This window comes from Neolamprologus brichardi, chromosome 19, assembly GCF_056152115.1.
Source record: "Neolamprologus brichardi isolate AB-2024 chromosome 19, ASM5615211v1, whole genome shotgun sequence".
Taxonomy (NCBI): Eukaryota; Metazoa; Chordata; class Actinopteri; order Cichliformes; family Cichlidae; genus Neolamprologus; species Neolamprologus brichardi.
The window spans coordinates 13,909,764-13,933,023 of record NC_142122.1 but is presented as its reverse complement, the minus strand read 5'-3'; the positions used below and the strand labels follow the sequence as shown (position 1 = coordinate 13,933,023).

The 23,260-nt window shown below is 39.2% G+C and overlaps 1 protein-coding gene and 1 long non-coding RNA gene across 4 annotated transcripts in view; one reads left to right on the top strand and one right to left on the bottom strand.

The window, feature by feature from the left end:
• Positions 1 to 11,142, bottom strand: part of cdin1 (CDAN1 interacting nuclease 1) — a 49,881-nt gene extending 38,739 nt beyond the window's left edge. Inside the window, exons 1-3 of one of the 2 annotated variants that reach the window (XM_035911028.2) lie at positions 11,023 to 11,142; positions 10,619 to 10,719; positions 696 to 741 (exon numbers count right to left, since the gene is read on the bottom strand). In XM_035911028.2, the coding sequence (XP_035766921.1) occupies positions 696 to 741; positions 10,619 to 10,719 (147 nt within the window). In that variant the 5' untranslated portion in view covers positions 11,023 to 11,142. Of the gene's footprint in view, positions 1 to 695; positions 742 to 10,618; positions 10,720 to 11,002 lie in introns of both variants that reach the window. The other variant, XM_006798444.3, reaches the window with a different exon arrangement.
• A 61-nt stretch (positions 11,143 to 11,203) lies between these two features.
• Positions 11,204 to 23,260, top strand: part of LOC102791721 (uncharacterized) — a 49,377-nt gene continuing 37,320 nt past the window's right edge. Inside the window, exons 1-3 of one of the 2 annotated variants that reach the window (XR_004843886.2) lie at positions 11,204 to 11,249; positions 11,382 to 11,448; positions 11,847 to 11,976. This is a non-coding gene — a long non-coding RNA (uncharacterized LOC102791721). Of the gene's footprint in view, positions 11,250 to 11,381; positions 11,449 to 11,846; positions 12,047 to 23,260 lie in introns of those variants that run through there. The other variant, XR_437184.2, reaches the window with a different exon arrangement.

The following is a 23,260-nucleotide window of genomic DNA, read 5'->3' as shown; positions in this document are numbered from 1 at the left end:
GGTTCAAACCCTGTATTCATTTCCCCTTTTTTGATCAAACAATGACATTATTCCACATTTTGCACCCTGACATTTCTATGCAATTCAATTGCCATCGTTGCCGAGAAGAAGGAGAACAGGGGATATAGCGGAAGAGCACTGGTTAAAAACAACTTATTTAAAAACTACTACACACAAAAAAATGTAATTCCACAGAGACGGGCAGTGTGACTGACACCTGTCAGTGGGATGATAAATGACTCCATTTTCTGCTTGTGCTGCCTTCTGCCACTGGCGGCAGTGGCCATTTATCATCATCCACTGTCAGCCGTGGAAAGCAGCAGTGACAGTGCGAGTCAGCAAACATTTAGCACACACAGCCGCACTACACGGGGAAATTATTATTGTCAGAATAATAATGGTTTAGCATAATTTATTACAGGTCCACCAAATAAGCAGGGGCTAGATGTTATTAGACAGATGGATGGGAAGGCTTGGCAGACATCCACTGAGGCTCAGGCAGGCAAAGGCCCTCAACGTGAACGTGAGAAGGAGGAGGGGGTGGTGGTGTGGGGCGAAATAAAGGGGGGTATGGTGAAGGGGGGGCATCCTCCAAACCAATCAGAAAGCTGGCAGTTCAATTACAAAGAAATAAAGGGACATTCATCATTCAATTAGGCACCTGTCAGGGCTCACAAAGGAAGAAAACTTCTAACCTGGTACTCCAGGGAGAAGATGCTCAGAAGAGTGGACTGCGAGTGACTGGAACAAATAAAAGAAGGACAAAGTTAATTACCAGAGTGCATTGCACAGAGACAAAGGGAGAAGGGAGCTTCAAAGCTGGGGCCAGCTGCCCTGTAATCTAAAAGAACATGAAAACAAGTGTGGCAAAGTTGTTCCAGATGAACACCTCTGACAAAAGGATTCCTGCTACGATGGTGTGGGGGAAGAAGAAAAAGGGAGGTTGTGTGGGGTATGAAAGATGAGAAAAATATAGCTCATTTTTGTTTTTTTCGTTTAGTCATTAATACGTAGCATCTTCCTCTCTCCTTTGTCTCTCCAGGAAAGTGCTAAACGAATCTTAATTCAAGTGCAGAGTCTGCTATTATAAAGTAACACGATGGCAAGAAAACTCCAACCAACCTAAAGATAACAAAACTGAAGAGAAATTTATATCTATGAAAATAATTGACACAGTTCCACATTTAACTAGTGAGTAAAGCGTGGTGTTTACTAGCAATTACAGTCATAGTTTTCATAGGTTTAAAAGTAAGTGGATAAACTAGCATGACTATATATATGTGGAAGCTGAAACAGTTGGACATAACCAAATGCTAAATTTCTGAGCGTGTGAAAAATGACCAATTGTGTGAATGGTGGATGTAATTCCTATATAATACTTTAGGTAAACCCATGAAATTAAAGCTGAAATGCTACACAATCATATCTGGATTGTCTTATTGTGAATCCATTGTTGTGGTGTAAAAACATTTTTTATGGAAATCTTCTTCTCCAAGAAACAGGTTGACTTTTTTTGTGTATGACAACATGTAGACACACATAAGAAAAAAAGTCCTTTCTTTGATAGCATATGGACCGTTCTATATCATTCCCACTGCAAGGGATGGGCTTTGAAAATGGAAACTTTCACTATATGAAACTGTGACTCCCGAGAGTCAGTCAATTCCATGGGTTGCCATAAGCTACATTTATCTCCAGCTCCAGTCAATGTCAAACACCTGGCAAAGAGGCAAACCCGGAAAACAGACAGTTCCAACAGGGACTTGCAGCCCATTCGATACCCACCTTAGCTGCCATTGTGTCCTTTGAGTTACAGATATTTAAATGGGTGACACAAATTAGTGGAGTTGGACTGTGCACATCTTCAGCTTGCATATCACAAAAAAAAAAAGAAAAAGAAACATGTGTGCGCTCATACACACACACCCACAAACTGCTCCGTAATTTTCACAAGTGGTTTTATGTCTCCATATACTGCACTCAGTACACTTGATTGTTAAATTTAATGGACTTTTCATTACAAGTCACCTGGGAATGGTATGTAAATACTCATGAGAAGCTGAAGCTTCCAATCTACATTAAAATATTGAGTCTACACAGGACACCGACATCAATCACTAGAAACCGTAAAATACCCTTGTAACATGCAAACAAAGCCAGAAGAATGTCAAATCCTGATTTCTGTCTGGAATGTCTGTCTGTGACCATTTTTTAAAGAAAGCATCTTAACCATTGGAATAGTTCAGCCTGTTATGATGAACCAAAGAAGTCCTCTTGGGACCCCTAGACACCACTTTTAAACAATTTTAATCCTGTAGCTGAAGAACAGCTAAGGATACTTCCACATTAGGTACAATTAATTTGTACACTGTCCAAGAACAACTGCGACCCCCACAATTCCCTGCTTATTTCCCAACCACCATATGCAAAATAAAACATGCACCAAATCTTACTGACACAACAGTTCTAACAACTTGATAATGTTATTGGAGTATTCCGAAGTTGAGCAGTATTTCACGTCACTGGTGGTTTTGTTTTGGGTGTGCAAATGAAGACGGTCCACACAGTCGTGCAATCCTTCAAACCTCATCTCATGTGTTTGATACAGATTTTTTCACCTGATGCACACGATACTCAAGTATGTCTCGTGCACTCCCAAGTTTGGCTCTTCATCAAGAAGCAGGACACAAATCATCGTACCATGCCCGTGGGGCAGTATACAGTGTTCACACATATCAAACATACTAGACTTTGGTGTAATCGAGCACCACATGTTAAAGCAGCCCGATTCTCATCACACACAAAGTTACAAAAGTAAAGAAGACGACAAAGGAAGTTCTCAGAGTGTGAGGGGAAAAAAATTGTCTACCCCCTCAGCATTAATTTATAATGATGCTTAGGGGTGAAGGGGCCACTGCAATTAAGTGGGCCATTAAATGGTCAACTGTCAACATGTGGACACTTAAGGGAGGGAAAAAATTTCTTCCACACTTCAACCTTGCACCTGAGCATTTCGACAGTATTACAGCCTTATTGTTGGCATGGGACCATCATGATCCCCCTGTCGGAACAGACATCTGTTACGTTTTAAATGGATTACTCTCTATAATGAGCATGATTACTGCTTAATTGCTAAATCTATAGCCTGTTAACTTTAAAGGGACATAAACGACGCTTAATATCTATGAAAACATATCTGTTTCAAAAACACTAAGAACTTTGGGGACTTGTGTTTTCATTTTTTACCTTAAGCAGATTGACACAAAAACAAGACCCGAACTAAACTATTGAGAGATGTGAAGAAATAGTAAAAAAAAAAAGGAAAAACATTAAAAAGGGGCAAAATGAAGAGCTGAATGCAGATATCTGGATTAAAATCAAGACTTGTTTGCATTTTATAGAGTCTGTCAAGTTTTATGCTGCTATATTCCCCTTTTTTTTATTTAACAGACATTAACAATAAGTTATTGCAGACTTTACATTAATGTATATCCAGCCTGTCCTCTCTTGGGCGCAGTAAGCTCACCTTATGCTAAAATATGTAGCCAATTGCCGTCTTACAACGAGGATTTGATCTGCCTACTGAACAGGAGTATTACATTTTTACTATAATTCATGTATCCCATTGCCACACAGTACAAGCGTTTGTGAAACTCTGTCCTGTCTCAGTGGTTATAAAAATGAACCCAATTTGTTAACCATTCTAAAACCAGCTGCATTTCTGTCTGTATTTTGTTAGCCTTAAACAAATCTTGTAGCTTGCATTTTATTCTGAATTGCACACATGATACGCACAGCCAAATGCTTAGTGTCAATATGCAACACATGGAAATGTTAGGATATGATAAAACAACTTTGAACATTTTTTTTGAAATAAGATGATAAGGTAACAAGATTTTCCACCTTTTCTAATATATAAATAGCTCTTGGTGATGTGGTTGTAACTGACAATGACTACGAATGTTTAAAATAACATATTAGACACTTGTCTTCCTAAAGTGAAGCCTAAAACAGTTCTGTGACTAAAGCTAGGAAGTTGTGAGCCCTTTGTGAATTGTGTAAATAAAGAAAGCTATTTTTTAATGCACTTGCAAAATGCCAAGGTCAACATTTGGGTTCATTGATCGCTGTTTAACTTACTTAAAAAAAAAAAATCAATCTCATCAAACAAAGAACACACAAAATATAATTTGAAGAGCCACAGACAAGAGTCTGTGACACTGCAGTGCACACTTACAGTGGCTTTTATGTAAAAAGCAGAAAATAAAAAATCTGCCCTTTCGGATATAATTTAGAACATGGGGAAACAGAAGGTTGGGAGACAGAAGAGTGGTTAGGGAATCATTCACTCTCAACCTAATTACCCTTCCTTACAACATAAGACAGAGCATTAATATGCACTGGCACCCAAAATAGTAAAGCAGCAGATTAAATTAAAAACAATTAGGGACTTTCACTTTGTCACTGAACTGGTATGGCTGTCTGGTCAGTACTTCAGGCTCTATTAAGCTAGGTTACCCAGTGGCTGTGAATCTGATAAATTCAAGTTTGAGTGCTGCATTAACTTATTTTCTTGTGCATTCAGGCTGTACCATTGCCTTAAACATGAACACAGTGAAAAGCCTTGATATTCCCATCAACCTAATTAATAGGAGATGAGGGAAATTCAAACTATCAATTATATTTGGAAACTTCCTATTTACAAATAATTAATTATAAACAATAGCTGTAATTTGGGTAATGAAAGCCACCTGGCTAATGGCATTGGTATCATATGCTGCGACAGTATTTAGCATTTGGTGGATCTGCATGCAGAGTGTGTTGAATGGTGTGACTCTTCAGGGCATGGAACTGTCTAATAGCACATATTTTTACTGCTGGCGATGAAACAATTTTCAGAAGGGAATGACATGGAAGAAATATTTTGTGCAAGGAAATCTGAGAGGATAAGGCTTAGTTTAAATTCTACACCTATATTACATTACATTATTATTGAAGTTTAATTCCATTATTTTTTCACATATTTAGGTTTATTTACCATCAAAACACCTCATTCAGGCAAGAGTGCTGACAATACTATATGAAGCATTTACTTTGCTATAGATCAGTATTTTATACAGCTGAATACGGGCTAAAACGCTGGATATGCAAATGTTGTTAATTACACATGCTGATAGGCAAAATGCTAACATCTGTTTCTCAGCTAAGCCTAGCATCATCAGCAGCCAAACAAATGAGTTGAAAAAAAAATCTTTATGCATTAATGTATAAATGTGATATATTCTGACAACGGATAGAAACAAACACAAATCTCAGTGTGTCATTTAGCTTCAAACAAATACTTGCACAATGAGCGCACGTGTTTAGAGTTTAAATATTTGCAATTTTTGTTCTGCAAAAACAAGTATAAAGGCTTTTTTTTCTTTTAAGCGCAATTAACATAATGACTGTTGCATTTTATAAAGCTATAGAAATTTTTGTGCAATTTTTTTTGTCACTTTTAAACAATATTTTCAAGATATTTCTCCATCTGAAGGAAGACTCACCAGTTTGTACTTTGAACAAACCCCCACCCCCAACAATCTTACTGCAGCAGGCCATACAAACCTACAAGGCTGTAGGGGACCATGGACAGAAATGGTTTTAGCAGAGGCACAATATGACCCTACTGAGCTTCCTTTACTTTATTACAATCTTTAAAATTTCTGTCTGTTGAGGTGCCCTGAGTTGTCAGAGCTGTTATATAATGGCGGTAAAAAGAGCAAGAAAACTTTTACAATCACCACTCTAATTGTGATTCCTCCTGAAAGCAAGGGATCTTCACCACTCCGTCTGTGCAAAGACGTGCTATAACTATAGTATTTTGCCATTGTTAAAGCATAATTACTGTCACTGCTGCTTCTGCAAGCTCTCATGGAAAACAGAAAATGAGGTTCATGCTATCCGTCAAGTGGCGAGTGTCCACTGGTCTGGCAAAGAAACACATTACACTGACCAATTGCCTATTCCCCCAAGCGCAGCTGGGGAACTTGTACCATTCTGGGCAATTTTGTTTCATTCTTCGTCTGCAATTGATTCCAGTATGCAAAGAGAACCCCAGGCTAGAGACTCTGATATAACTGCCCAGCTGAACTGTAGGTTTCCCTCAGAGTACATATGTTTTTTTGGGGGGGTTCAGTGACAACACTACTACTGACACTAGCATACAGTACAGCAAATGCTGATCTTATTCTTAGAGTACTATATCAATAGTTTTACTCTACTAATGTTGACCTACTCAGTCTATCGCTCCAGTAAATGCAGTTTTTAACCTTCACGATAAGGGACCATGTAATTTCTATCAGGTCTAACTCGAAAACAAGCTGCTTACCTCTCTTTTTTTGGACCAATGAGCCAAAAAGGCTTTGCACTCTATGGAATGTGCTTGGACAACATCCCTCTGATATGAGAAGGAAGTAGTCATTCCTTTGCTTCCTAATCAAGTAATTGATTACATCTATTATTCATGAACTCTTTAGCCTGACGTGAAGTTGTACACTCAGCTTCTCTTCTTTCCACACCTTCTCTCTCTGCTAACACTTCATTCATCCCCTCACCCTTCCAGTACTCATCTAACCACATAAAGGCGTGGAATTATTTAGCCAGCCTTCAAGGGTTGTACCCCTAAGCCCCAACTGCCAGTTTGTGTTTTGTTCAATATGGGCAGCCAGAAGTGTGAGGCCATGCACTGGAAGCTGTCGGGGCTGGCCCCACAGGCTCTGCACTTGATCAGTCTCTGGGTAATGTCATTGCCACTTCCAGCCTACAAAATACTTGTGGAGTTCTACCTTCACAGCACAGCAGCTGGAAAGAGAAAATCAGTTGATTCCACAGGGACAATCGTAGAAATCAAAGTTAAAACTGAGAAACAAGCCAGGAATTTAATACATATATGCCAAGACTTTGATATACCTAAAATGTGGGCAATGAGCCCTTGAAAGCTGTGAACAAATAATAAATACCACACACTGGGAAAAAAAGTGATATTTAATGTTTTTTTCTCCACCATATTATACCTGTTATCAAATCCTTAACTTTAACCGCCATGTAAAGAGGTAAACAATATGACTACAATAAATAATCAATGAGCAATTCCCTGAGCTTCATGCTGAGCTGAGATATTACCATCAAAAACAAAGTGTAGCCAAGAAATCATCACATCAATGGCACATGCCACAACAACCCTGCCCTGCGCTTTCCTTCCAAAGATCATGCTAGATAAACCCCAAATAACAGAGAAATTAACAAATGCTTGACATTTGCTCAACATCCATTATTCTGACACTTCTTCAGAATTTCAAAAGGCTGAACGCATGCTTAATCAACATTCATATTCCCAGAGCGAGCTCCAGCACCATATTGCAGCCCGCCTCAGTGCTGATGAAAACGGCACATTAGGGCCCGATTCGAAAAACGTTCAGGGACTCCTCACCAGGGAACTGTGTCTGTGCGTGTGTGTATGTGTGTGTGCGTGTGTGAATAAAAGAGAGGCGCTGATTGTGTTTAGTGGGGAAAGATGCTTCACACTTTACTGTTTAAGCTTTTCTTTTTTGCAAATCAGCCGCATCTGCCCCTTTTTGCTCATTCTTTTACTTTCATCACTGTGAAAGCCATATAAGGAGCCGAATGGCATTTTAAAGAGGGGGGTAATCATTACATCCCAATTCATTCATAATATAGCACAGAAGGACACAGAGGACTCTCACATTCCCTCCCTCTTTATCTTGCCCTTCTTGCACCAACTCTCTCGGGGGACAAGTGGTAGAAGGACTGGGGTCCCCTCTAGACCCATGGGAAGACAGGCAAGGCCTGAGAGAGCAGCCCATCATTTCCAATTCTAATATGTGGCAAGAGAAGGACCTGATGGGACTGATGTCACATTTCCCCGCGCACCAGCCTGCGATCGGCCCCCCATCCCCCTTTTCTGCCTAGCCACAGTCCAGATAGTAGACAGGACACCACGACTGGCTAAGAGGAGGGCAAAGAAGAGAGGGCAAGAACGGGGGTTGATATTTGCATGTCCCTCCATTGTGAGTGGGGGTAAAAAGTGACAGCACCGTGTCCAATTCTTTTCCCCCCAGAGCAGTTCGGGCCCAGCAAGAGAGGCCAGGCTGACAGATGACTCCCAACATCTGTGTTATGCAGCCGTTACAGATGAGGGACTCCACATCACAATCTTTCTCTTTCTGTCTGTCTATAGGACACTCCCTCTCTCCTCCCACAAACGCTTTTCATAATTCAACCAAAAGACCGACAGACTCTCTGTGGAAATTACCTTGAAATGGCCTATAACAATCTTTTTGTTCCAAGTTTAAATTCTCTTCCATTTAAGTTCCCAATCAAAAGCAATGACTATGAAATGATTTTGAACTCTATACAGCATTCAGATCCTTTGGGGTAATGATTATTTTAACAGAATTTAAAAAAAAAAAAAAACAACAACTAAAGGGGAAAGAACTGTAAGAAATTTAACAAATAAAGATTTTTTTCAACCTAGTCAACATCTATCTACTGTAGATCTGTAGCTATAATATATGATGAAAGATCTTTTTTATATCAACTCCTTTTATTAATACATTTGAACTTTAATTGCATACAAAAATTAATTCAGCCAGAGCAGAACTGTAAAATTACCACAGAGGACCATCAAATCATTTATGATTTCACCTAAAGTCAGTAACTAATAACTCTCTAGACCTAAATATATTTCATCAGTAGGATGTCTTTACGCTCACCTGGGAAGTATTTACTTTATACTTATTGGATAAATCAGATTAATGTAGCATAAAAGAAAACTATATGGTGTTTACTGACTCAAAGTCAGCCTTTGGTGGTTAACTACATGCATACAATTAAGGCACTGACTGTGCTACTTTCTTTGACAGAAATATGTGCATTTCATGCCATTTCTACTCAATATTGATTTTAACTGAGTAAATAATATTGCAATTAACAAAATGAGGTTTGACAATATATATATTTATTACAGTGCTGGCTCTGGCTATGTTGGCCGAAGAGAAACCCTGAATAAAATACAATTACAGGGTAGCAAAATAATATCACTATCTAAATAAACTTCATGCCTCTGCTATTATACTTGTAAACAACACATGAATTTACAATTTATTCAACAGTTTCCATCCCCTGGAAAACAGGTATAGTATATTGCAAAATGATTTGGTATCAATGCAACTGTCTATTCTCCTGACTGTAATAACCAATTCTCTTGCCCATCCCCTTAGTCCAAGCCTGTCCACAATAAAGCCCCAAACCCCCTCCAACCCAACCACTGCCAGGCCCAGCCTGGCCAATATTTACGCAGTGGCAGGGCTCCCACACGGTCTAAGGGGACAGGGGGTGTGTGGGGTGGGGGCGGCTGACTGCTGTGCCTGAGCGCATGCTAAGAGATGATGGATGGCCTAGTCGATATGTTATGTCTTAAGAGCCTGATTTCCTGCCAGTCCAATCACTAACCCTCCAGAGCCCAGCTCAGCTGATTGGACAACCAGAATAATTTCGCAGACTGTGAAAACACTGCTGCCGTGCCTGTCTGTCAGGCCCAGTGACGAGACTCAGGGATTTAAAGAGCAAGGGCCTCCCCGAGATTGGTTATAGTGAACGTAAAAATAATAACCAGCAAGACTAAACAAAAGAGCAAGCACCTCTGGGAGAGGAAGACTGTGAAGAATTACTGGAATGAAAACGGTGCAGTGTTTTCATTTAATTATTACACTCCAGTACAAAAGATGGCATTTGGTATGTTTGTTAAAGGCAGTTTGCGTGAGAATACAAAAAAGAAATAAACGCTTGACAGACTTCAGTGTTTCAGTGCTTAAACATGAGCGATATTGGAAGCATTTTATATGCATGACATATTCTGTAAAATGCTGACAGTGAGAACAAAGGCAAACTGAAACTCCATGGCATCCCCTTTGGGGACCTGATACCTTCTTCTAGATTGGTGATTAGGGCACAATGGAAGTAGGAAGCTCCAAATACATGCGACTTTGTAAGTGACCTCGACGGGATCAGCCATGCTGTCCTGGAGGCCTTGGGGGATTACACATGTTACAGTCAATAACAGGAGGGCCTTCAGTGTCAAGGAGAAAGGCAAATACAACCATTAACCTCTCTCTTCGATTTCTGGATGTGCAGGACCTGCATGGCAAAACGCTGGCTAATGCTGTGGTGGAAGCCAATACAGAAACCTGTGTGGAATTAATTAGTGATCTTAACAAGTGAATTAAATAGGATCACAAATGCTGAAAAATAGGAGATAAAACTGGGGGGGGGGGATTACTTGGCTATGGGGAGCTGTACTCAGATGATAACAATATAATTTAACTTAACAAGCTCTCTGATACATTAATTATATTCCAATAATCCAAAGACATCTTGTTTGGGCTTCTTTTGGTCTTGACTCATTGTTTTATAATGTGTGGTAACTGATGCTCATACGCAGCAGTTTGGTGTTTACTTTCTATGTCAGACATTAATATGCGCTGGGAGCGCAGTAACAGTCAATTGGCAAATGCAACGGAAACACTCACTGAATGCAATCCAGCGTATACACACTCACCTTGGAAACCTGTCCTTCAGTATCTTCATGCATTGGCGTGTAGGTCTCAGTTTTTCAGTCCATCGCACTATCTCTTTATATTCTGCTCGGGACAGTCTCATCTTTGAACAAAAAGAAGAGGGGAAGAGAATCTGATCAACACATGCTTCTGCACAAAGTTGTGACAACGCGACCTGCGAGGGTGTCAGGTCACTGACAGCTGTCAAAAACAGCTGTTTTACTGTTTTAGTAGCTGCACCGCTAACCAAACCTAGCTTTATGTTACACCTGCGAAACACTAAGGGCATATCATAACGTAAAACCTTCGGTCTCACCAAGGTATTAGTCGGCTTCATGTCTATTGTGTGCAACATGCTGCAAAAATAGCTCAAAAGCAATAAATACCATGAGAAAGGGATCTTTACTCTTAATTCCTGCAGTCCTAGTACCGTCCCCGATAGCTGCTTCCCGCTAGGAAGTTGAAGGGGGTTACTTTCATGTGAACACCGAGTTGATTGGTAGAAGAATCCAAGGAGCTGAGTATGCCGACAGATGATTGGTTATTTTGTAGCGCGAAGGCGGTGCCTAGCTAAGACGTGTTGGTCACTGGAACTGCCTTCTCGTCTGCTGTTAACAACGCACGCAAAAACGAGTAGGTATTAGTAATGATAAGATACAGGCTCTGCTGTTACATTCTTCAAGTATTTTGCAGTCCAGCGGCTCTGGAATACATGAATTGTGCTGTTAGGGAAAACGCTTATGTTTTTTGTTCTTTTGTTTTAAGGGAAAGGTTGTAATGGAGAAATAGAGGCGCGGTGACTGGGAGAAATAAGGGAACGCCTCCCTAATGCGTATGTGAACTACAGTTTCACTAATAGCATGACAGATTTAATACATTTCTAGCCATGGTTTTGGTTCTGCGTTTACATTTATGTCACTCACTGGGGATGAAAAAAAAAAAAACGATGGCTGAAGCAAATAGCTTTTAGCTTTGACCATAAAGTTTATATTTTGTACCGCAACACTCAGTCTCATGTAAAGCGAAGGGTTCATGCAGAGATTTCAGACACATGGCTCTTTTGTTTGTACTTCTGATTTATTTTTAAAAAATAGTTATTTACATTTTAAAGAACTGAAGACGCAGTATTTTTATAGCTGAGTCCATCGTTTTTCAAAAAATCTTATTTTCCGTATTTAGCGCAGTAATTGAAATTAAAGTGTCTAAATATATTTTCTCACCTTTTTATAGTGGTTCAATGAGAGTCATATGACATCTGTTACCCCTTGACTCCACAATTACCTCCTATGGGAAATGTTGTGGGTCATCTCCAGTCTTGGGCTCCCCCAATATCCACCAGCATCCTCTCTCAGCAATAAAGGTATATTGGTTCAATTTGCACGACATAAATTAGACGTAAAAAATTCAAATGGATTGCTGTATAGAAGAAACAACTGTGAAACTGTGAAACTTTGAAGGATAAACATTTGCTTTCTGTAACATTTCTAACTTGAAGCTGTGTGTCTTTTAATGATTATGAATCTAACAGTTAAAAATTGGTTGTCTTAAACAACAGTAAGATTGGAGTAATTCTTTAAGACCAAATACATCCCTTGAGATCGATATAATTTTACAATGGCATTACTGTATAATTAGTCTCTGTGGAATAGTGCTAAAGCTCATTCACTAATAGATTTTCTTTTAAATCTTTTGTCTTCTTTAGTTCATTTTTGTTTGATTTTTATTTTCCTAAAAAAATTAAAAATGAAAGATGATCGCTGTCACAAATAACAGGACTCAAAATGTGTTTGTTTTTTTTAATTTATTTTTTAAAATCTGTATTATCACCTGTATGCCTGTATAATTATATTAGTCTCTTCTATGGCTGAGTCAAACATTCTTTTGGTTTTCGACATTACATTCTGAGTGAACAATGCATCAGTGAGCAGAAAGGCTCTATCTGACCTGTGCTGTGTCAGAAAATAGCAGTCATTGTTGTTGGGCAGTGTAGTATGATGTCTGAGATGAGCTGAGGTCTTGGGCTCTGTGTTCACCGGCATAGTGCCTGGGTCTGAAAGGGCTCAGCGCTCTGTAGCTGTTACAAAAGGGAGCTGTGTAGTGGGATTGGTATAGCTAGATAAGATCAGGGCAACGGAGGAAGTCTGGTCTGATTGCTACAAAGGGCTGAGGTCAGGGGCAGGAGGAGCAGTTTACCCATCTAGGTATCAGAGGATCAGGGGTTTTGGTGGGGAGCCGTGTGTGTAATAGGTATAAAAGGATCAGTGTAATGCAATGGTATAAAATGATAAAAATCAGAGAAGGGGTTGGAAGGCTGTGTATTGTAATGGCTTCAAAAGCTAGGGGATCAGAGATTTTGTTGTTTGCAGGTGTCTGCTCTTGCCCTTCTATGTACTCCTATGTGTGTGTGTAAGCACACATTTTTGTATTGAATAAGTTTATATCTGTATGCATTTACTGATGGCTAAGAGAGCCACAGCAGGCTGTGATTAGAGCTGAAAGAGAGAGCGAGGTGATGGAGAGGATGCAGGGAAAAGATACCGGGTGAAAGATGAGTGCTTTGGAGACTGCGTGTAAACAGGGCAGTTGTACACCCAGTGTCGCTAACCAGCTGTGAAGCCGTCTCACAGTAGGAGATGAATTTACAAAGGATGTCTCCCTCTGATATCCAGGAGATGCTGCACTGATCTCTGCTCTACTGCTCTCGGCACACCATTGTAGTGCTAAGCACTGTTCCACTAATGGCACTTATATACCTTAATGCCTGGAAAACATTTACATTTTGCTGGCAGCAGAGGGAAAGTGTGTATCTGTGGAGAAGAGGAAAATGCGTGCATGCATAAGAAGTGTTTTTTATCAACAGTATCTGACAATGAATTGAAGATTTGTGAGGCTGTGTAATTTCCTTTACTCATCACATAGTTTAAGGAAATTGCAAGCCCTCCCATGTCTTACACATAGTCCCTCCTTACCATATCTAGTGATATTACTCACGTTACAAAGAGAGCATTTTGTTACACTAGATCGTCAGCATTACTGTCATAATGTTCCTTTTTTTCCATTACTGAAGCCAGTGACTTCACTCCCCTGCACCACAGAATTGCTCTCCAATCTTCAGGGAGTCTGGGATCTTAGCTCTAAAAATCACAGTTTAAACATGAGGCAAACCATAACCAGGAAATGCCTGTAGTATTAGCAAGGTATCGGATTCATACATCCCCCCTGTACAGCATGACTGACCCTGAAAATCCCACATCCATATTTTACATCATGGGAGACAAGACACATGTGTTTCACCTAAGCTTTCAAAGCTGTTTCTTTCATTTATTTTATTATCTTTTAATGAATTTAATTAGAGGACATGTAATTAAATACAATTGTGCTCATCCCCTTAACACAAACACACACACACACATATGTGTAAACATACACACACACATTTGGCTGTAAATCTGTAAATCGCCCAAAACAACATGTGCAATGTGAGCAAATTTACTGGATTAATAGGGGATTCATAATATTTTGGGATTGTATTTCACTCTAAACGGCTGCATGCGGAAACAAAGGCTGCAGCCCAAACTCATTAATCATAGTCAACGGGCTGCCCGAGTGCAATTTGCATGACCGAGGTGGCTGCACATGCTGCCGTTCGGCCTAGGTTGCTGGATCTGCCTTGATTTGGCCCGGCCGTTAACGCTGCGTCAATCAAGGATAACCCAATAACAGTATGACAGAGGAAGAGGGGAAAAAACATTTTCTTCTCATTACCCAACACTCCTTCCCCTCCCTCCCTCTTCCTGGCTGCAAAACTTCTTATTTTAGTTAGGACTAATTATACTGGCCTGATGAAAATGAAGCCATTCTGGATCTGCATCTATTACTGAAAGCATAAATTCCTAATTTAAAAAAATATATACGATTTAAAAAAAACTTGAATATTTAAAATAATAAAATATTTTTCCATCACTAACCTCTTAATGTATATTAATAGATGTCAAAGTCTGATTTGAACGTTGCATGTATTTTCAGAGCAAATAGAAGTCTAGCTTTTTAGCTTTTTTATGGTGCGACGTAATTACTTTTATCTATAAAGAAAACTTTTTAGGTTGCTCTGTATTTTTGTCAGTCACAGTTTGGAGCCTCACTAAGCCATTTTAACTGTAGATAATTGGGTTGAGGCGTGATGCAGTGGAGTTCAAAATGAAGCACAATTTCACAACGCTCTAATCTCACCAATGGCTCCATACACTGAATTCTAATTATCTCGTCAGGAACTTTAAAAAAAAAAAAAAAAGTGGCTTTTTAAATTTTTATTTCTAGTCCATACGAGGTGTGTGTGTACATGCGTTGGTGTGTGCGACACGCCATGATGTGTGCGTGCGTGCATAAGTGTTTTTTTGTGTATGAGGCACACACACACGCACACACAGACACCCACCGTCACCACACACAGACATGTGAATGCGGCTTGTGTCTGGTCTGGCCTCTCTACCTAGCTCTGCTGACGAGGCTCATGCTGTGCTCTCCCCCCATCCCCTAATATCCTGGAGGCATTTTTCTCATTATCAAATATTGTTTGATGTCTTTGTTTCTTGATGATTAACCATGGTCACCAAACACTGGTCTGGATTGTTTAAAATTTAATTTTGGGGCTCTGAAGTACCTGCAGAGGGCCGACTGGTGGGGACACCCGTATTTTATGTACGCTATTTTTCACGCTGAAATGCAAGAGGACACACATTGAAAAACACAATAAATCCTGGAGGAGAATCATTAGTGGAATACTAGTGGTTTTATGACCATTGTTATTCAATGCTGTATTGAGATGCAGTAAATTGTACTGTTTATTATGGGTTAGTGGATTCAGTTCAATTTTCAGAATAATTATGTTGTTTTTTATTTTGCATTAATAAAACTGCTCACTGTATACTTTTCTCCATGTTCAATGTAAAAACCTAACGTTTTTTATTTACAGTGTAAATATTTGTTTCTCAAATCCAGTTTTTATTTTTGTACATCTTTTTGCTTATTCCTTGTATTTTCACTTTACCGACCACATATATTTCACTGATAATTTGAATATCATAAAGACAAACATCTTGCTTTAGGTACCCAAGATTTATGATGGAATCAACATCATTGTAAGCAAACAAATAGGGAAACAACAATCTCCCCTAATGTCAGCATGTCAAAACTATATTGAATACTTGAAATATCTGTGTATCTAAGGCTGAATAGCAGCCATTGTATCAGTCTAATGATATTATCCTCTGAAATTTGGAGTGAAAGAAAAATGGCAGAAATGAGCAGTACCATTGTCTGCCCCCATTTTATTTAAACAAATTGCAAGTGCAGAGAGGCGCAGACTGAGGGAAAGGAAGAACAAGGGAGACAGAGAGAGAGACAAAAAGAGAGAAAGTGCTCTGTAAATGAAAGGTTATGCGCCGTCCCATGTGTTTGTATTGTCAATAACTGGAGAAGGCTGTCAAGAAAGTGGGGAGATAAAGGTCAATAACTCAGGCAAATGTGTTTGTATTTGTACACTCCTGCTGATAGCATAGCAAACGTCAGGGCCTGTGTCTGACACCCCACAACAATAACACAAACAGTGGGGCTAGCACTAGAATAGTCATTATTATTGTTGCTGCTGGAAATGAGAGGGAACCTCAGCACATGGCTGTGACAGCCGGCACAGTGTCACTCAAACATCACTCCATAATGAAACACGCCAGAGATCAGAAAAGGCGATGATAAAGTGTAAACACAAAGAGATTATGCTGCCGGATGATTCTGATATTTGCCTTATTTTCTTGTCTCTGAAGAAATATGATCGTAACCGTGATGTTTTGGAAGCACTTAACACAAAATGTAGGCACTGGAATAATTAGGCCTGTTACTTTTGTTTGTTTTTCTTTCAAAATAAAGTTTCCAGAATTTCCCTTTTATTATTTATCCATCGCTAATTTTCAAGCAGTGAAGCATGCTTATTTTTTAATAACGTCATTAACTTTAATAAAGTAAAATATGATAATTGTGAATGTAGCCCCTTTGATTAGATCAATGAGAATTTTCCATTTTATCCTGAAAGATAAAATAGCAAGTAAATTAAATGTGTAGGACTAAAAAAACAAAATACAAACACACACACAATGTTAAGCTTTAATTTAAAAGCTTGATTCATTTTTCATGATTCCTATACGTGTTTAACTGCTATTTTTATTTTCGAGAGCGGTTTAGTGTTTCTCTCCGTGGCCTTGAGTGCAATAAATGTGCAATTAACAGACTTAACTAATTCATGAGGAACATTTTGAGACTAACGAAGGGCATAACTACTGTACAGACGCCACTGTCATCGGTGAATATTGTTATTGTTCTGCTTTTAATTGCTGGAGGAGGAGGAGGAGGAGAAGAAGGAGGAGGAGGCAGCGTGTTTTGAATATATGTCTTCGGTTACCATAGCAAAAAAGAAACACAGGCTCCCTCTTGACAGTTATATCTAACGTCAGAGGTACGTGGAGGTGTTAACTTCTCCAGTTTAAACCAGCTACCAAACAAATGACCCTTTTTAACACACAAAGAAACCAGATATAAGTAGGTATGCCACAAGTAATGACATCAAGTCATTTGGCCATTCATTTTGATACGTGATCAAAGAAAAGGTTCCACAATTTTTATGTGCCTTTAAAACACAGACTTTTTTTAACCAGATATAATTTGTGTTATTTTGACTGTTATTGCAGTGGATTAAAAACACTCAACTGTCTTTCTTTTCTTAGCAAACTGCAATGATTAAATAGTTTTAAGTAAAATGCAAACAAAATAGCTGCCTCGCTGTCTGTGATTTTTACCCAAGAAGCGTATTTTCTGTTGTCATCAGCGCACGTGTCCACAAAATTTGCAAACGTTGTGCTACTGTTGTGAGCGCATGAAGCAAAATGTACTTTAAGTGAGTATATAAGTCCATAGGGGAAAGTGGATCCCTCTCTCTCTCTCTGTTTCACCCTCTCCCCAGTCAGTTTGTTTGTTGGCTGTGGAGCCTCGTAGTGGTTTACATTACATATGATTATGTAAATCTGGAGCTGTTCCTGTGCATTATGGGCCAATGCATTGTCAAGATCTTTTCTAAAGCAGTCAAGTAGCTATTTCTGAATTCTTTTATTATTTGAGAGTGCAACAAAGAAAGTCTTTTGTTCACTGTTTGCCGCACACACACTAACATGCATACACAAACACACACACACACATACACGCGCGCTTCTGCTGCCGTCCATGACTTACTACTGTCCCCTAGTGGTGCTCGAGTCCACAATCCCTTAACTCTCCATTTCTATCAACTTTCCACACTTCCATTCACCTGACTTCCCCCTGTCTTTGTCCTGCTCCCCTTCTGTGTGCCTTCTCTCTGCCTTATCATGCTCAAACATTTAAAGGGTTGATTTGCAGTATTGTATGACAGGGAGCTCCAATTATGCATTGCTGTGTCCACAGTGACTTTGCTTTCAATAGAGGGCTCAAACAGTGTCAACAAAAACAGGAACCCTGATGTTTTGTGGCTATTGTGAGGCCAGAGCTCGTGTCAATAAGGTATTGTTTAGTCAGAGTGCCACACCAAAACGGCAGTGAGAATGTTATCAGACCTGTGGAAATCGGGTGTGCGTATAATAGTGCTAAAATGTAAGTATGATTGTTTGGACAAGCCCAGCACAAGCCCAGCACAAATGCATACAGGGAACAGCCTTGGAGCTTTGTCACCTTTCCACGCTGTTGTTTTTAAAGTGAGCAACGCAGCGGGAACTTTTATAGAACAAAAACCCTTTTTTGCATCTGTCGCTTATTTCATGATTCTAAAATTACTCCTCGATTATTTATTTGTTTTAGAATTATTTTTAGTCAGGTCAAAAGAGTACTCTCTTATGCCTGCCATCACCGAGTTGATCTCCTATTCCCGCAGATAATAGTATGCATTTTTATACTTTTTGTTTTTGCTTTCCTGATCACTGTTATTCCAGCTCTAATTGGTGTGATAACCTGGAACAGTGCTAATAAACAATAGGGTAAAGGGGTCAGCCTCCACTGGCAGTGCATGGACACACACAGTCAAGTCACTCATGTCAAATGACCAATTATACAGGTTATAGAGGATGGCACCTCCGTCTCCAGTGCCCCGTCCCTCCTGGGATAGCTTTCCAATGAGTGGGCTATCACTCAAAACCAAACCACATTCATTCATTAGTCCGTTAAGATGGGCATCAATTATTCATTGAGAAAGTGGCCAGTGGATTATTTCTGTCAGCACAAGGCTTATTGTATCAAAGGTTGATTATGGCTGTGTTAATTTAGCATGCACTTTTGTTTGTGTGATTTGTCAAAAGGATAAATCTTAAAAAAGAAATGTGAATTTAAAAAAAACATCAAATACAATTTTTTCACTTAATTCTAGAGTTTATATAAATATATATAAAACTTTCACAACAATATATTTAATGATTTTAACCAAATGCAGAGCAGTTTTAACCTATAGAGAGTGCATCACTTTCACGTTGCCCTGCATAATTTAACTAAATGTAACTTGCTTGTGTGATACGGCGTCGTCATGATTTATGAGTTAAATATGCTCAACACCTTCCCTTTATTCTTCCTTTCAGTCACTAACAATCCTGTGCTCACATCTTTTTTTCATGGCATCATCCCCAAAATTCACACCCACGCCACTCTGTAAAATCGTTTTATTAGAATGTTAAAAAGTCCTGTGGGGATTTTATTTTTTTAGAGAGCTCAGTGAGAGGGGAACTAGTAAAACAGTTAGCCTAAACTGGACGATTGACAAAGCCTTGGCTGAGACTGCAAACACAGACTCATGCATTGTTTTGCAGTTAAAGTGTTAATTACATCATGCATTAAGCCTTTTTTTAATGTATAAAAAATTATTTTATACCCCAAGTTTATACTCATTTTACAAAAAAGTTAATTTTCCCTATCAATTTTATAGTAAATTACATGATTATGAAAATCACATTTTCATTATTTTGTACTGAAATGTCTGAACATTAACCTACTTTCCCCTTCATCTGACCCATAGAATACCCTTTGAAAACATGACTAAGTGAAGTGCTATTTAAGCAAACACGTCGCGAGTGAGGCAATGTTTTAGCAAATATATATGGAGTGTTTTGGAGATTAGTATCCTGTTACAACACATAGCAACACACTTTAGTTTCGTGTTTGCAGGGTTTTTCCCAATGACAAATTTGACCTCCAACTTCAGAAAACTCGTTCAAAGCAGCAGATGAGATGTGGTATGTAAGTGTACACCATGTCAACAAACTCCTTTTAGCTGGGAGCATTACATGTTATATTAAAGGATATTATTGTTCTCGATAAAGACTTTAATAATATTGCCTTTTATCAAATGAAATATGGGCATATATAAATATTATCCCGCTATTTTTAGGATGAATGACAGGGATTCTCACAGACGAGTAGACACTTTATATGGTCAGAAGGCTCATTTGTCTTGACCTTTCCCCCCATTACTAATCCCTGCCAGTGATATCCAAGTGTCACCACGTTACAGGTTAAAAAAGTTCATTGATCCAAAAAAAAAAAAAAAAAAAAAAAGGGCGTGTCACTGTTTTTAGAGTTTTAATGAAGGATAAACAGTGAAGAAGTGACAGAGTGCAGACTTGGACTTGGCACTGGGCTTTGAGCCTCAGCAGGCACTTACATGTGATGCAGTGACAGCTCTTTGAGTTGGTGGGGAAATTAATTCTTGCTCAGTGTAAAGAATCTATTCATAACAGCTTTTGCTTGAGAAAACATTAACAATTTTTCATATGGATCAAAGTGGCCATCTGGTTAAATTCACACAGGCTATACCTTATTCATGCACCTCGTTTACTGCTCTCGGTGGATTACCTTAATTTTCTGTCTTCCCTTTTCCCTCAGGTTTGTGGAGCACTTGCAGAGTGAGACTCTCTCAAGAATGTGTCTAATTTAGTGGCTAAGAGGCAGATTTATACTTGTGCTAGTTATGAAGAAGGTTGCTCCCTCGAGAAGCCCAATGACTGTTTACGGGCGGCCTGACAATGCCTCAGCAGATGATGAAGCACCTGCCAGAGTCCCCCCCCCCCCCATGTCTGTTCCATCCCTTTCTGTCTGTCTGCTCACCTCCCTTCCTCCTGCTTTCTTTCTTCTTTCACTCTTCCTTCCTCCTCTCTTTCTTAGCGCTCCTCGCTCACTCCTGTCTCCCTCCCTTTCTCTCGCTTTGTTTCTTTTCTCAGAAGAGCCACCATCTCCTTCAGTTACCATGGAGTTGTGCATTTTACAACCATTCGCACTGCTCTCCCCAGAGTGAACCCATCTACTTACTCTGCCACTGAGAATAAGAGTTTTCCCTTCCATGTCCTTCTGCCATTCTTCCTCTATTCTTCCTCCCCTTCCACACATTCGTACACCGGATGGACAAATTGACAGCAGTGCACAAACACACAGCAGCGAGCAGAACTGTGGTCAGGTTTTGTTTATGACAGAGAAAGGCAATATCGGGATTGTTTCAGAGTAGTGTCATCACATGAAATGTATCGCTGTCAGGAGTATGTTTTATATGTCTGGGCTCTTGGCTGAAGCCATTTTGGGAAACAGAAAATATCATATCGTATGACCTCCTCTGGTATAAAAGTAAACTATCAGCTGTAAATCTGATACACAACTACAGTTTTGCATGTGTGAAAAAGAAGAGAATTGAGTTCATTGCGACATAAGCAAATGAAAAAACACTGTTTTATGAAGTTAATTCTATTTTTAAGTTAATTCTTTCTTACATGTTCGCAGTGATCTAGTTTTTAAACTGTGATTTTTAATAGAATTAATTAATTAAATTATACAGTTTTTCTGTGGTTTTTGGAAGGTAAAAGCAAGACACAAGGTGAACTGATTGCCCACATTGGATTTTAAAAAATACTGATACCCTTATCATATATTTAAAAACAACTAGTTATGCGCTATTCATTTTTCCAGTGTAAGCATTTTAGGTTAATTTCCTCTTATAAAAATTTTACAATTTTATAAAAACCAATAATTTGTCCTTCCTTATGTTGTATAATATGGCCAATTCTTCATCACAGTGTTAAATTGCATTTGTTCTTTCTTTTAAGTATCCAGGCTGCATTAAACTCAGTGGGCCATACACTCATTAATGTATGTTGTATGAGTTTGCACCTGTAATTAAGTGTCAGTTTATGAAACACACAAACACTAATAATACCCAGAGCTTTTCTTGGTGAGCCCAGTGGTGGCAATAGCCCATCCATCAATGTCCCTAATGAGGCTCATACAGACAAGTCAGCGGCAGCTTCATGGGTCCCTCAGACTTATTTTCTGTGCTATAATATATATGCTATGATAACCACCCAAACCCCCCTACCAAGACAATATGAGCAAAGATAGAGAAAATACATGTGTATCTCTGTGTGTGTGTATACATGTTTGTGTGCAAGGCCAATAATAAGCATGTCGTATTAAAGCGTGTGTATTAAAAGTGTGTTCAAAGTTCCCATTAACCTCACTGCCACTTTAGTTTAGGCGATGTTAATCAAAACCAGCGCCATTAAGTGCGAGGTCTTTAATATGGCTACTATTTTCAATGTCACCATTAATAATATGATGCTGAGTGTCCAACTTGAGAGCTAATGAGGTGTCATAGGTTATTTAGACCAGTCAGAAACCAGCACAGGATATCAGTTATACAAAGACCTTGGCTTCGACACAGTTGTACAATAGCGAAGCTATTATGTAAGGCACAGTCGACACCAAAACTGTTTGTACAGATCTTGTTTATTTATGGTTTCAGCTAACCTGGCGTTCACCACTGAGATTCTTCAGAAGCTTATGAATGATAATCCTCTTCCTGTTTATCCAAATCATATTTCTCTTCTCTGTCTCTCCGAGGCACAGTGTACAGAATGGGGCCGCCATATTTGGATAAGAGATATGCAGTTTTTAGAATCTGAATCCTTTGTCCTGTGGACAGATTTCATGGTCGGGATCCTTTCTGCACTCTTCCCAAGTTACAAACGTACTTTTTTGTGCAGGGGGCACGGTTTTGAAATCACGTCCCCTTTGTGATTAATGTGAATTTATGTAACAATAAGGAGAAACTACTTTTGAAATACTTTAAGACTCCTTGATATTTTTTTTTTCTGTTTGTCAGTATGAAAGCAGCAGCAGTCAGAGTGTCGGCGGTTAATGACAGAGGAAGTGACGTCTGACAACTATAGCCTGCCACGGTGGTTGGTTCTTTAAGAGCAAAAGGAGGTGGCCACGTCTCAACGCTAATGGAGGAGGAGAAAATGGCCGTGTCACATCTGTCAACGTATTATGCTTTAAACCTAGACAGTTGTTGTCGCTCTTGCAGGCCCATAATTTTATGCCATTAAAAGTACCAAGGGGGGAAAGAGTCAGAGAACAAGGAATGAGGGAGGTGGGCTCTGAAGTGAAAGCAGTTGTACAGTTTCTCTACCTCTTGTTTCCTTCATGCCTGATTCCCTGCCACTTTTGTGCTGGAAACTTTTGGCATTTCTTGAAAGCATAAAGACCAGTTGGGACTTTAAAGTGATCACAAAGTCAATCATGTTGGCTTGAATTACCAG